The sequence below is a fragment of the Uloborus diversus genome, unplaced genomic scaffold, assembly GCF_026930045.1.
Source record: "Uloborus diversus isolate 005 unplaced genomic scaffold, Udiv.v.3.1 scaffold_315, whole genome shotgun sequence".
Classification (NCBI taxonomy): domain Eukaryota; kingdom Metazoa; phylum Arthropoda; class Arachnida; order Araneae; family Uloboridae; genus Uloborus; species Uloborus diversus.
In genome coordinates, this window is record NW_026558478.1 from 486 (window position 1) to 15,849 (window position 15,364).

Genomic DNA, 15,364 nt, shown 5'->3' on the forward strand with positions numbered 1-15,364 from the left:
TTTTACGAATCTTTGTAAATTTTATTTTCTAATCTACATAATCATTTTTTCAGTGCTTTTGGTTGATTACACATGGGTGGAAGGTTCGGGGGGGGGGGGGAAATAAAGTTCATACCAAGATTTTGACAACAAACATTTTGGCGGCATAAAAAATAATGAAAAAGCCAAGTTTTTTTTAAATTGATATATTTTAGTAACAATTATAGCAATATTACTGCAGTTCAAACTTTGCCATTCATAAAATGAGAAAATGAAGTGGACATAGTGACGTGACATATAGTGAAAATCTCTTATGATAGTAAATTTTGTGTTTTGAAGAAATTCCGTCATGAGAGTAAAGTTTGTGTCTAGGTTCCTGCAGAAACTTCTTGCTCTGGGTTAACATTATAAACTGTCTTATATTATTTATATTTTTTGATTTTAAAGAATATACTCTTGAGGGTAGATATTCTCTGCCAATAGCACTAGTCAGCAGCAACTTAACAAATGCAATTAATATAAGAGTTCTCATGTTTTGTTTTTATTTCAGGTGAAACACAGATTTTGAACTTCGAGGTAAGTAATATTCCTGTTTCTAAACTTTTATTGAAAATATTTAGATGTTTTAAGATATAAAGCAACAATGAAATGTTTGGCATTTGTGTAGCAGGCGGTCTTCTGCTCTAGTTATTCAGTTACTCAATAGATGGCGTCACCTTATCCATGTATCAAGGTCAAATAATTTCAGGAGCGCCATCTATTAAGTAACTGGATTTATATATGTTCATTGGGTGATAAATCCACTCCATAATGATGAATTTAAAATAACATTCTAAACAATGTACAAAGTTTTCATTGTTAAAAATCTAATTTTGTTTTAATAATTTTCAAGTATGTCTCTCAAAATTACTTCAGATTAATTGATTGTGGCATATGAATGACATGTATTTAGATTAATTTAAAACTCATGCATTTTTTAATAGCAGTTTGAAGGTAAACATAAATTGATGTATTTAGATTGGCGAGTGGAGTTCTGGAAATTATAGTCTGATTGTGACTGGAGAAGGAGGCATGACTTTCAAGAATCAAACAGTGCTTATGTATGAGCATAAAAGTTACTCAGTTTTCATTCAGACGGATAAAGCAATCTACAAGCCTGGACAGTTAGGTAAAAAGTACTTTTTGTTTCAGCTACAAAAATAAATAAAAAGTCTTTTTTCGATCTGTGACACAATTGTTAGTATTATTTTGTATTATGCAGAAAAACCAAATACTACATGGATTAATTAGTATTTTCTTTATTTCATAAAACTAACTTTTCAATAAGAATGCAAACATATTGTAGTAGCAATCATTATACCTTAATTCATTACTTTTTTACTTATTTTAAAAAGTCTTTATAAACTAACAATTTTGTTTATTTTTAGTGCAATTCAGAGTTCTTGTTGTGAATCCACACTTAATGCCCTACACAACCGGACCAATAAACATGTTCATAATGGTAAGTACCTTGTTGAAGCTAAAATAAAACATTTAAAATTGAAAAAACATTTTGTAATTATTATTTATACCTAATTCGTTTTTTCTCTCCTTAGGATGCAAGTGGCAATAGAATAAAACAGTGGAATAGATCATTTGGAGTAAAAGGTAAATTTTTTTGGTGATTACAGTCAGACCTCGATATATGATCACCCGCTGAGAAGATCACCCGCATATAAGGTCATTTTTCTAAAGTCCCGGCTTGCTGGATAGGAATTCTATGTTATGTATTATTGGATATATGGTCAGGTCATAATACATTAATCGCTTATAAGGTCACTTTTGTCTGACTTCTTTAAATGATTTCACTGCCTAATCGATTCACTTCCAAGAATTTTACGCGATATACGATCCTTTAGAAAGTGAAAAGTCATTTTTCCTATTAACGTAGTAAATTAACAGTAGAAAGTGAGTGTTACGACAGTGATACTAAAATATGAAGCAGTAACGTGAGCTCTCGGTATGTACATATCGCAATTTTTTACCAGTCATTAGAAGCCGAAGAAAATTTTCAGAAGATACTTAGAAACCATTGTGCTTAAACTAAAGAAAAAACGAGTCAGTCCTGTATTAATGTAATTTTAAGCGAGGTAACTTGCACATCAGTTCTTTGCTTGGGCATATTTGAATGAAGTTTTATTCTAAATTGAAGTTTTAAAAAAGCATTTCAAAATTTCTTATTAATTCCAACAATTTCAATTTGTTCAAATCAATTCAACTATTTTAATTTAATTACTGATGTTTTTGGACGTATTAAATTTTGAAAAGAATTAATGTTTACATCCTTGTAAATACATCCTTATTTATCATCCTTATATCCTTATATATATGAATCGGTTATAAGGTCACCCCGCTTATAAGGTCAGTTTTGTGAAGTCCCGTGGAGTGACCTTATATCAAGGTCCGACTGTAATTAGGATATATGTTTGTTATAATTTACATCCAATTTAAGGCTTCACACTTTCAGAGTTGGGGTGAGATGAAGGCAAGCTAGAATTTAATTGTTTCTCCAGTACAAATAAAGTTCATGCAATGCCCATCGTCATCAAAAGCCATAGTCATCCTTACTAAAATCCTACAATTCTGTCTCAGGGTTTTTACTATCTGAGCTTGTCGACATAGTGGTGTAGTGTTTAGATGCTAGTCTCTTAAGGTGCAGATTGAAACCTGACCCTCGTCTGTAGATTTTCAAGCTACAGTAAATCGAAAGTCTCCATGTACTAGGATTATGCCACATGAAAAAGATCCCTTGAGTACTTGTTTGGCTTGTAGGCCTCTTTACACAATTAAATTCTCAGTGTAGTCTTGTATGGAAGAGGTTTCTATCTAGTTGGAAAACTGAGTGTAAAAACTCTCATGACAAAAAGCATTCACTGATAGTAATGCCACATGAAAAAATGGATGCTTTATAACAGATTGCACTAGGTTTGCAAAAGTTTGTGCCTCTAATGCAGCTCCATTAGGGAAGAAAAATACCTGAGCCAGCTGTTTTGTTTGAACTTTTTTATTTAAATTACCTATATTGATTTTAATTAAGTTTATTACTTTTTATTATATTGTTAATAATTTTATTGCCATTGCTTCTACCTCAGTCTGTGTATACAATATGAATTAACAAGTTCTAAATTGAAACCCTATTTCAGGTACAGTCTCTGCAGATCTATTGCTGTCAGATCAACCAGTTCTTGGTGAATGGTCAATCAATGTTGATATTTTGGTAAGAAATTTATAATCTATTTGGAATAAAATTTAAATTTAGCATTTTAATTACCACTATACACAATATCAATACTATTTTTCTGCACATATTAAGAGGCTGAGAGTTTTTCATTTAGTTTTTTTTTTTTCAGGCAATAAATTATATATATATTGTATTTGTTTTAATATTTGTTGATTAGATTATTAATATAATTATTTCATCTCTTTTAAGGGTCAAATGTTCAAGAAGACATTCACAGTTGCAGAATATGGTATGCTAACGAAAGTCTTTCAGTAATATTGTCTTGCTAGTCTTGTCTTTTAAAAACTAGTTCTTTTCAAATTTATAGCTTTCTCCTCTGCACTTAAATACTTCACCATTTTCAGTTCGATAAAAAAGGAAAACCCCTATTCACTCATATTTTCTCTGAGTTTCTTAAATAATGTTTTCATTGTTGGTAATTTCTGTTGGTAATTAGTTATTTTTGTTAGATTTCATAGTTTTTGTGATTTCCACCTTCTCTGCAAGACATTTTTGTGTTTTAACAGAAAAGACATTTCTTTGCTTTAGGTTCAGAATTCAGGCTGCTGAAAGCGGTATACAATGTTTGCTAAATTCTCTTTTGATTTCAAACACACAGTTATTGAAATATACTTCAAATTAAGCACAGTGCCCATTGCTGGCAAAAAAAAAAAAAAACCTTTACATTTGGTTGGCAATTAAAAACTTTACAGGCAAACTTCTTGTCATGATTTTACTTGGCATGCTCTCTAGTGATTTGGCCGACTACCGAATATTTGGCCAGATTGTGGTCGAATATTCAGTATTCGGCCAAGTAAAATCATGGCAAGAAGTTTGCATGTGAAGTTTTTAATCACCAACCAAATGTAGAGATTTTTTGCTGACTGTATTAAGCTGTTCCCAATATTAATCACTACTTGAAGTTAACTTACTGATAGATTTTCTAAAGTGACTTGTTCTAGAATTGTGTGATATCAGCAGGAAAAACTTAGGCTATAAATTTCTTTTGCAGTTCTTCCCAATTTTGAAGTCCAAGTTACCTTGCCACCGTATGTTACATACAGCAAACCAGATTTCCTAGCAACTGTAACTGCAAAGTAAGCTTATTTTTTACTCATTTCAAATTGTTACTTGCTGGTAAAATCATGATTCAGTTACCATGGAAATAGCTAGCGATTTAAATTTATATTACCTTGGGCCTTGCCAAGGTTGTTACAAACAGACGTAAAAAAGAGGAATGGTCCCTTGAAGAACTAAAATTTTTATTTGTAAATTATACACAAATAAAAATTTCCACATGTGGAGTTCACATGCATTATCAGCAAAATTTCCCGAAAAATTTGATATTCCACACTGCCTGTAAACAGAGGTGCCCGACGAGAGGTCACTGATCTCCCCAAAGTTCCTTACATGGCAAATTTTGACTGAATTTGGCAAATTTGGAAACAGTATTACATTATTGCAGGTTTTTAACATATTTTTAATGATACTTGATGATCTCATAAAATGTGTGCCTATTTTATCAGTCAGTGAAATTCAGTTTTATTTGATAAAATTGAAAATTTCCCCTCTTCCAAACATTAAGTTTGGGGCACCCCTGCCTGTAAAGTACTGCAGTACTGGATTGAGTTGCATATTTTGAAGTTTGCTGTGCTTTTTTTCTTGGGAATGACAGAATTTTAAAATATCGCTTGTTACTCAAAATACATTTCTAAAATTAATGCAAAAATGATCATGGAATGAAGGTTTACAGTTCACTTAACCTATTTTGGAATTATATTGAAGAATTTAGTTATTCTGAAATATATATAACTGAGATATATCCAAATCAATTATCATTTTATCACCACAAGAGTGGTGACCATGGACACCATGGCACAAATTATCCTGTATTAATTCATTATTTTATGAACTAATTGCAGTCTTAATGACTTGTGATTATTATTATTATTTAAATGTATTTTTGTTTAAAAGACATTTTTTAATGATTTCAATCCTTAGTTTTATTTATAATTAGTGTTTTTTTTTTTTTTTTAATTTGGAAAAATTAATTTTCGGTGAAAAATTATGACTTACCATGATTTAATCCATGATGATTTTGTATGACAATGAGTGAGCTGCTAGGTTGAGTTTTATATTAACAAAATATACCAAAAAAATAAATCAAAAAATAAAAATGAAATAATTTATATTGAATGCATCCTTTCATTTATAATTTTTGTTTTATAGATATACATATGGCAAACCTGTTAAAGGTCATGCTAAGTTGATCGTGAAACCATCATTGCGGTATGGCTACTTGGCTAATGAAAACAAGCCTGCAATCACTGAAGCTGAAGTATGTAGTCTTTGTTAAACTGAGACAGTGAGAAGCAAAGGAATTAAAGTGGCAAAATTAAGAATTTGGAGAAAATGATTACAAATAATAGGTGAATTTCTCCTCTGTCTTGGGGCTAGAGATAGTACTATTAGCCCTGGTAGGTGCTGCTATACAGCATGATTTAGAAAAACTTTTCAATGAAAGCCTACCTAGGACCTTATCTTTAAACACGTTTTACTCAAAACTTGAAAATGTCCACTTACATTCCTTTGTTTCTCACTGCCTCAGTTGTTTTTTTGATAATATTGTCTTAGGTTTTATGTAAATTTTGCTTTTGATTTCTATTTGATATTCATTAATTTTTTAAAGCCTGGAATTATGTTTTTTAAGTAAAATAATTGTGAAAGCATATTTTTCTGTTGTTAGTTTTGAGTGATTATTTTCCTGGGGGTGCAGGATTTTTTTTTTTTTTTTTTGAGCAATATTAGTTGTGATCAAGACTGGATTTATAATATAGACTTTTCTGGCCCTAAGCTGTTTCTGCTTTTTGGTATGTTTTGTAGACCCTGACAACTTTTCTGTTGGTGGCAAAAAAGGCCAAAGTGACCCCCCCCCCCTCCCCACTATGTTTTATACATATGGTTCATGATGGGAAATGGTGTCCCTTTTAAGTATGGAATATACCTAATTAGATATACCAAGTAGAATATACCCAATTTTAGGGGTCTGGGGGTTTCTCCCCCGTAGGAATTTTTGTAAAAGAGATATAAATTTCTGCATTTTGAAGCCTTCTGCAATTCGAACCACAAAGATCTCTGAAAATAAATAGCAAAATACTCTTTTGCCAATTACGATAATACACAATACAAATCAGTGGCAGCAGTCCTCAGAGAGAAAAAGCGAGGAAGAAGACAAGATTATGTTTTGTTATTTGCTTACATCGGGCTGTTTAGTTTTTGGTCAAGCCTTTAACCCACCCACAAATACAACAATGAATTTAACACAAAATGATCAATAGTAAAAAATGCTTTTAAAAAAATGGTGTACAGATTTAGAAAATAGATAACAGGAGAGTACCATGCTGCCCATTTGGACAATTCGTCATTTATACACTTGATAAGAAATTAAATTGAAGCACCCTTTGCTTAGGAATTTCAAAGACTCATCTAATCCGTTTAAAGGACTTGAGAACAATTAAAAATATTTAATTACAAGCAGTGATGAAAACGAAAAGGAATAGAGGTGGTGTTTTTTTTCCCCCCCTACTGAACAGATTAACAGTATGCAGTAGAAGTAAGATAGAAGCAAGCAATACAAAAGAATTTCCAAAATACTGCACTGCATTTGGGATTAAATAAACAGCAAGATGTGAAACATGTGAGTCACAAAAATTTATCTCAGGTACTATATTACAAAACGTGAGAACCATGATTTTTACATTTTTGATGCAGGATGAGGCAAGGAAATGACTTTAACATATTTCGGCATTTTTTCCTCTACCGTCTATCCCCTCCCATTTGTTATAAATGTTTAACTTTATGGTTTGTGTTTGTACTTTTCCAAAATTTTCAAGGTTTTCAAGCACTTTAAAATGAAATTTATTCTTTCAAGTCCTTCCCCTCTTTTTTTTTTGTGAGGAACGAGTCATGAAATTTTCTGGAGTTGGGGGCCTTCAGCAAAACGGGTGTCCTATGCTATATAGCTTGTTTAATTTATAGGAAAATCCGCTTTTTTAAAATCTTTGTTTCAGCTTCTAATTTGTTGAAATAATTCTTGATTATTTTAAGTATTGCAGCTGAATACATACCTCGTTCAGTCGATATTTTCACTTATATACTTGCCCTAATAGCTTTCAGTTCAAAGTAGTCGTTTTCAACATATTTCAGCATCCCAGTGACCGCTTTACTACTTGTAATATATTGTACGGATTTCTCTCCCCCTCCCCCCCCCCCCCCAGAAAAGGACAGTCGCTATTCTCTTCATTTTCGCTTCTGAACTATTCAAAAAAGACAACAAAATCATGATTTTTTATTCTTTTAAGATTTTGGAAGGTTTATTGTTACTATGTATAAAGTCCTCCCAAGACTGGGGGGCATTGCCCCCTCCGCCCCGCCCCCCCCCATAAATACGCCCATGAACTTTGCTTTAACGATTTCCTCAATTAAATGATGTATTTCACTGGTCCAGAATTAACTGTTTTAAATGTTGCTGTTCCTGGATTTAAGGATATCCTTGATTTAACAATTTTTTCCAGTCCCTTGACAATTGTTAAAATGAGGTTATACTATACTTTTTTTTAAAGTTTCAAGAAATATTTTTATTTACTATTATTATTTATTTATATTTTGGTGTGAGTAAATCAAGCTTTGAACATTAGAATTAAGCATTGTTTTCAATTCCTTTGCAGTTACAAGTTTGATTATTGGTATGGACTTCCGCGTAAGAAAAACTGTACTCTCGAATTCTACTCTAAGAATAGAAAAATTATGCTTAATGTTTTGAATTTCAAACATTTTTCCGTTGTTTGTATCAACAGAGTTCAAACCAAAAATTAAGGGATTTTTAAATAAATTTTGTTGAAATGTTTATTTATTTATTATTATTATTATTATTTTTTTTTGAGGAGGGTATTTGCTTAAAAATGGGCGGAAAATATTCTCTGCTGATACGGTTTTTTGATAAAATTAAGTTATAGTGTAAAATTCCTCATCTTATCTCTTCTAGATTGATGGGTCCATTGACATTCCAATGAATCTGGTTCGAGATTTAGGTTTGAAAGAAGACACCTTGACGCTAGAAATTGATGTGGTTGCCGAAGTTGAAGAGTATCTAACAAAGAGAAAATATAATGCAACAAGTGTCATAAAGGTGTATGACAGAGACATCAAAGTTGAATTGGTGAAATCATCAGAATCTTTCAAGCCTGGTTTAAAGTATACTGCCCATGTAAGTATTTCACTGAGTCAGAGGGAATGCTTTATGCTGTGTAATTCAAGTTCTCTTTTGCGATGCATTACAATATTGTTATATTTAAAATCAAGATAATGTGAGTTGAAGGGGTGTCGGTACCCTGTATATGCATAATGTTAAATTGCTAAACTTTATGTACATTTTTCTCAAAGTTTTAATGACTGAAACTTAAAATTTTCAGTTTTTCTAAGCAATATTTAAGAGTCGACTAAGTGAAATTTTAAGGCAATTCTGTTTATTTCATAATTTATTAGGTTTTAACCAATGACACTTTTTGAACGAAAAAAAGCAGACTGATACTGATTATAAAAACAGCAGTTTGGGGGAAAGTCTTAACACTTCGGTATAATTATGAACAAAAGCATAAAATGTGATGAAAATTTCAAAGTAATATTGACTTAGTTTTCTAGAAAAGGGGACATGAGTTTCTAAGATTGAAGTTGTGAGAAATTAGTGTTTGAAAGTAAAGTTGTATGTACGTTTTAAGTCATTCCTTCTCCATTAATATTTAAACTGAGTTACTTTTAATTTGAATAGCAACTTAAATTTGGTGTCACCTGAAAGCTCTTGATTTGAATATTTTGAATATACAAAAATGAAAGAGAAAAGGTTGGAAAGAGTTTCCAAGGTTTTGGGATACCAACTACAATTATTTATTTACTTTTTTTTTTTGGTAAAACCTGTGCTAAAATCAGCGTTTAGTTTCTAACAAAACAAATTATAGGAGCGCTATAGTCCTCATTTATTATTTTTTTTTCTAATTTTTATTTAAATAGTCTGAATTTCATCTATGTAAAAATTCATGTTTTGAAGACAAACTTTTACTGTTGGATGTGACATGAATTTAAATCAAATTGTTCAGTAAATCTTTATAATTCAGATATTTTCTTCTGTTCAATCTCAAGACATAAATTTATTAAATTTTCTGTTAACATCTGATTTGTAAGACTTAAAACAGATCAATGAAATTATTCTGTGACCAACAATGTCTTTTACCGCTATCCCTTATTTCAGCTTAAAGTCTGCTACCAAGACGACACTCCTGTAGTTGTCACTAATGGTGACCAAATAGTTCTGAAGTACGGTTACACTTATGATGAAAGAGAATGGGATTCCCGGAGAATTTCTGTTCCGAACAATGGAATGCTGAGTGTTGATTTCTACCCACCTGTGAACCAGAATGCCACCTCTTTGAGTATGAGTGCGGAATTTAGAGGACTGCAGTACCACTTGGAAAATATCGAAGCTGCAATGTCTCCCAGCAACAGCTACATTCAAGTTTTGTTGAGAACTGAAAATCCTACTGTGGGCAAAGAAATTGAACTTGAGATTAATGCTACTGAACCATTGTCTCAACTTGTTTATGAGGTAACAATCTATCCATATTTCTCTTCCTACCTAAAATATTTTTTATTTCAATAAATAAAATGTATCCTTTGCTGATTTTTGCATTTTTGTTACTGTTGCCTCTTTTTCATACTTGATTTTTGATAATATGCCCCCACCCCCTTTTAAAAACCTTATTTCAATATTTGAGCTCTTGATACTTTTGTCTTTTCATCATTCAATGTTTCAATCTCATTTCTGTGTTTGGATAATTTCTATCCAACTTTAAAATTAAAAGAATTTCCTCTGTCCCTCCAGTATTTCTGTGGAAAAAAGTCAATTTATATGCACTTAAAAGAAAAAGAATGGAATGCAACCTCCCCCCCCCCTAAACATTGTGCTGTTGTTCTGTGGTAGCCAAAGGCAAAAATTCTAAACAGGATAATTTTCTTGGGAGGGGAAAATTTTTACAGTAGGGAGAATTTCAAATGTTCCGTACTTTGTTGATTGACAATTCTCACTAATGCCTTGGTCTTCAAAAATAATTTTTGAAGCACAGTCTGACCACTGATTAGCTGGAAAACCAAACATCCAGTAAATGGGCGTATCTGTTGGTTGGTTCAAACGAGCGGAACACACGCTTCAAAATTTTACTTTTCCTCCTCATTCAGATAGACTCCTCTTAACTGGACATTTGCCAATTTCATGTAATCCATAAGCAGACTGTAATTTAAGTGATTTTCTTGTGAAGCTTTTTCATTGCATTATTATAACCCTCAAAATAGCCTTCTCCAACAAGATTATGGACTTTTATTGAAATGTTTATCTTTAACATAATTAAAATCATGTAGTGTTCATATTTTTATTAAATGTTACTTCCTCTTTCTCAGGTTCTAGGGCGTGGAAATATTTTGCTAGCAAATGCTATTGAAATACCTAATGTGAAAACCTATCGCTTTTCAATTCCTGTCACATATAAAATGGCACCAAAAGCTAGAGTTGTGATATTCTACGTCAGGCAAGAGAATAACGAAATTGTTGCTGATGCAGTCAACTTCGATGTTTCTGGAGTATTTAGAACACCAGTATGTGTTTTTTATTTTATCTTTTACAAAAGTTTTGTATGTTTGCATTTGTATTGTGCTACAGCTATCATTGGTCAATAGCAAAGAAATTTTGCTAAGCATATCAGAAAGATAAAAATCAGTGATAAATGCACAAATTGTAATAAGATTGGCTGACAAAATTGGCCTCATTTTCTAATGGAAGAGATGCGAGTTTATGGATGAAAAGGATATATTTGCTTTTGGTGGATGATTAGATGATTCTGTTGGATGAATAAGCTCACATCTTGAATACTGTAAAAGAAGTTCTTCGCATCCTCAAAACATGGTTTACCAGTCATGTTACTATTTGTGCATTTGGTCCTTATGTTCAATAATTCCCTCAATGGTTAAGTTTTTACTCTTTTTTTGTTTAAAAGCTAAAATATTTTTGAGTATTTCAAAGAAGCAATAATAAATAACAAAGTGAATCAACAAGTCTCTGTATCCAGCTTGGCTGATTCTTGTCAATTTATGAATCTGAAAATCAACAGCATTCTTAAACATAGTCACTAAGTAACAGCTACTTCAAGAAAGCTATTTAAAATGTAATCAACCCTTGTGAATTAGTAATTTGTTCTATTTTCAAGATTAGCTGAAGATTTGAAAAGCTTAAAATGTTGACCCCCGAATCTAACAACTGTGTTGAAATTTAACCCATCAACCTATTCTCTTTTAGTAGATTTAAATAATATATGTTTTTCTCCATCTCTCCTATGTTCTAGACTTTATTAACTGAGTCTTCTAAGCCTAGAATCATATTGTTAATCTGAAAACCTATTTACAAACTTAGTAACTCTCTTTTGAAAGCTTCAAATAAGTTCATCTCATTCAAAAGGTAAGGAAATCAAAACTGAAGAGCATACTCTGAGGCAGCATTTCTCAACCTTTTTCTGAACTGTGGACCGGCAAGAGCTTTTGAAAAACATTCGTGGATCAGAGTCGTCCCCCCCCCCCCCCCGCCATCCTTTATAATCTTTATTTTTTTGGGAAAAAAAGAAACCCTTCATAGCAGATTGTTTAAAACAAAGAATTTTTTCCAATTAGTGAGGTTTGTTAAGTATATGTAAACAAATTTTGTGAACGACTAAAGTTTGTTTTCCTTTTCACAAAATATAATAACAATAAAATAAATATATAAATAACACTTTACTTGGTGTTAAAGAACTGTTACAAAAATTATTTAAATGTTAAGATTAAGATCAGTAATTATTGTAATAATTATACAGAAGTAATAAACATTGCTGAAAACTCATAGAAAAGTACAAAACATTATCACAAAAGGAAACTTTTTTAACGTGAACAAGTAAAAATATCTAAGAACCAGTCAAATTTTTCTGTGGACTGGTGCCAGTCCACTGAACCACTGATTGAGAGTCTGCTCTAAGGTCTTGCCAAATTTCAATATGACACATTGGTTCTATGCACCTTACGTTTGCCTGAAATTTTTTTCTCTATGTTTTTGGTTATTTTCAATCTAAAAATAACTCCATTTTGAATTTCTACTTCTGGAATAATTTGTGTTATTTACAATTAAAAATAATGTGTGTTATTTTAGCTTGTGCACAGTAATGAATGAATTCATTACTCTAAATAATTGTGTAATTTGTCTCATTATAGGTTACTGTCAGCACCAATGTAAAAGAAACCAAACCAGGAGCACGAGTTAATGTTACTGTGGATACAAATCCAAATGCTCTTGTTGGATTGCTTGGAATTGATCAAAGTGTTTTGTTACTAAAATCTGGAAATGATATTACACACTCAGATGTAAGATTTAATCGATAATTTATAGTGTTTAGTTAAGCGGGCTTTGTTTAGCATTTTGCTCTAAATCTCACCATCAATCACAATGTTGCCCTTAATAATGACACTGTCTGCACTTATTTATTGTTTCACTATTTGGCATGATTTGGATCAAGCATTCATTTGTAATCCCCCCCCCCCTAAATCTAATGGTGTGATTTGACACAAAATGCAAGTGGGCCTCCTTTACTGCAAAAGTAGCATCTATTAGTAAAGTTTGTTCTTATTTAAGATATAAATTATCTCCTAAGTAATCATAAAATTTACTGTACTAATGTTTAAAATATTTTTCAAGGTGATAACTGAATTGGAAACTTACGATGGTGGGAAGAAGAGACGTTACAATTCTTTCTATCGCAAGAAACGTTCATTATGGTGGCCAGGATCAGCTACTGCTCATGAAGTTTTTGATGTAAGTAAGTTTTGTTTAATTTTCAGTTTGAAGCTTGTAATGCAATATACCGACAGCCTGTTATCCCATCCAGAGACAGTAGTTTTGTTTTTGTTATGGACTCATCAGTCTGGAATAAGGATTAACCGAGCTGGAGGCAGATGTCATCTCATTGAAGCTGAGAGTGCCAGGGAAAACCGTGCTGTCAGTATATTGCATGTAGTTCTGTTTTAGTTCTGGCTTAAAGATGATAACTTACTGCTGAATGAAGATTATAGTTGCTAAACATATGATTTTATTATATAAAATTTTATTTCTTATTTTTTACAAGGAATATTTTTTTGAACTTTATTGTTGCTTTTTTAAAAAGCCCTAAGTCATAAATTACATAACATTGAAATTCTTGGTTTCATTCAGATACCTGGAGGCTCAGCCCCTGCTTGCTTTGCTCGCAAACCCTCATTTGCTGCCTAATCCAATGCGGCGAACAGGAGTTTGCAAGCTAAGCAAGCAGCGTTGATGAGCCAAATCATACTGCGCCTGAGCCTATGTTCACAAGCCTAATAAATGTTACTGAAATCTTTTGAAATTCAGTGTAGTCATGCAAAATCAGCAAATTACAGATCTGAACTTATTTCTCTGCATTTCACTAATATGCATTTTTATTAATTTCTCTCCCTGAATTATAAGGTCTGAATCAGGCTTTGGAAAATTGTTCACGAATTTAAGCATGCATTGGTTTACATTAGTGTATTTGTAAATAAAATTTAAACTACATAGATTTGTACTCGAGAGAACTTGTATGATAACTTAAATTGTTATATGTTAAGTACTTCATTTTGACAAATTATTTCTTTCCCAGGACTCTGGAGTTGTTGTTCTAACTAATGGCCTTGTGTACAGATTTGTCCAAATGAGTAAGCATTACTTTATTTTATAGCTTTCTTTATTTTATGTGACTTTTGATAGAAATCATTGTATGGTATTTTAATGTGACAAGCTACACGTGATGTGTGTGGGCTGTATTTCCGAAACAAGAACACACTACATTCCAATTTTTATTTACCAATGTTTGTAAGAGTAGAAGAGGGATACATTGGTGTCATTTGCTTTCTAACTTGAGAAACAGGAAAATATTGCGTCATGTTTACTCTTCAAACTCAAATTTTAGATTTCATTCGTAACTTTTAAAGGTCGTTTGAGAAATTTTAGTGGCAAATAATTTTGCATTTAAATAAAGCTTTTCATGTTTAGCTTATTCAGCAGATCATTTTACATTTAAAGGGGTATGCATAAGGTTCTTTCAGGGCTGACAAGTGACCATGCCAGCCTAGTTGGCAACCAGGGGCCTGACTCAGAATCGGAGTATAAGTTTTATTGGGGAGTGGGGTGCTACCAAACTGACAATGGGCCTCGTCCATAAAGGTTCTCAATGGCTCTAGGTTTTTTTTTTTTTTTTTTTTTTTTTTTTTTTTTTTTTTTTTTTTTTTTTGGGCCTTTTAAGAGCTTTACCGTATTATACATACTATAAATTTTTAGAAAAATCCACTTAATGGTGAAAAGGAGAAAAGAAAAATTTGGTCAAATGGTAACTATATTATATTGTATGTTGTAATTAGGTCTGTTCAAAAATAGTGTCTCAAGTATGCCAATTCGTAAAAGATACTAAGAGTTATTAAAAATACAGGATAATGTATGGTGTATCAAATAACAAGTAGCTGTATTATCCAAACATGGCAGCAAATATTAGGGTTGGCTTACAAATGTGGAAAGTCTCCAAACTAAGGAATCATTAGTTTTAAATATAGGTAAATCAATTATATTGGCAATATACCATTCCAGTCTTCTATTTACCCTGTAAAATATTTGCTCTTTGAAATTTTATTCTGTAATTTTTATTGGATTTTCCTCATTTCAGTTATGTACAGATCCTTCCACCCATTGGCTGAAAGCTTGGATGATGAACTAAGTGCTGTTGATACAATGACCTACAATCAAGGAAATGGATGGGGTGGAAAGCCCAGAGTTCGCAAGCATTTCCCAGAAACTTGGATATGGGATCTTGCTTCAGCTGGGTAAAAATAAAATTCATGAATCTCTTATATAATTATTCCCTGCTTTCATTATGGATTACCTGATTGTATTATTATACTGTGGGTTAATTAAGGGATATAAAATGAATGGGGTGTTGATTTTTCCTTTTAAAGTGT

At 31.9% G+C, this 15,364-nt stretch overlaps 1 protein-coding gene across 1 annotated transcript in view; it reads left to right on the forward strand.

Moving 5' to 3' along the window:
• Positions 1-529: 529 nt before the first annotated feature.
• The window catches only part of LOC129233295 (CD109 antigen-like), a gene marked incomplete at its 5' end in the record, with an annotated part of 56,238 nt that continues 41,403 nt past the window's right edge, over positions 530-15,364 (forward strand). The window contains 15 exon segments of the mRNA XM_054867347.1: positions 530-555; positions 997-1,147; positions 1,407-1,480; positions 1,575-1,626; positions 3,162-3,235; positions 3,449-3,488; positions 4,251-4,335; positions 5,468-5,576; positions 8,283-8,504; positions 9,543-9,896; positions 10,745-10,939; positions 12,578-12,727; positions 13,059-13,175; positions 14,017-14,071; positions 15,073-15,229. Coding sequence (XP_054723322.1) covers positions 530-555; positions 997-1,147; positions 1,407-1,480; positions 1,575-1,626; positions 3,162-3,235; positions 3,449-3,488; positions 4,251-4,335; positions 5,468-5,576; positions 8,283-8,504; positions 9,543-9,896; positions 10,745-10,939; positions 12,578-12,727; positions 13,059-13,175; positions 14,017-14,071; positions 15,073-15,229 — 1,861 coding nt within the window.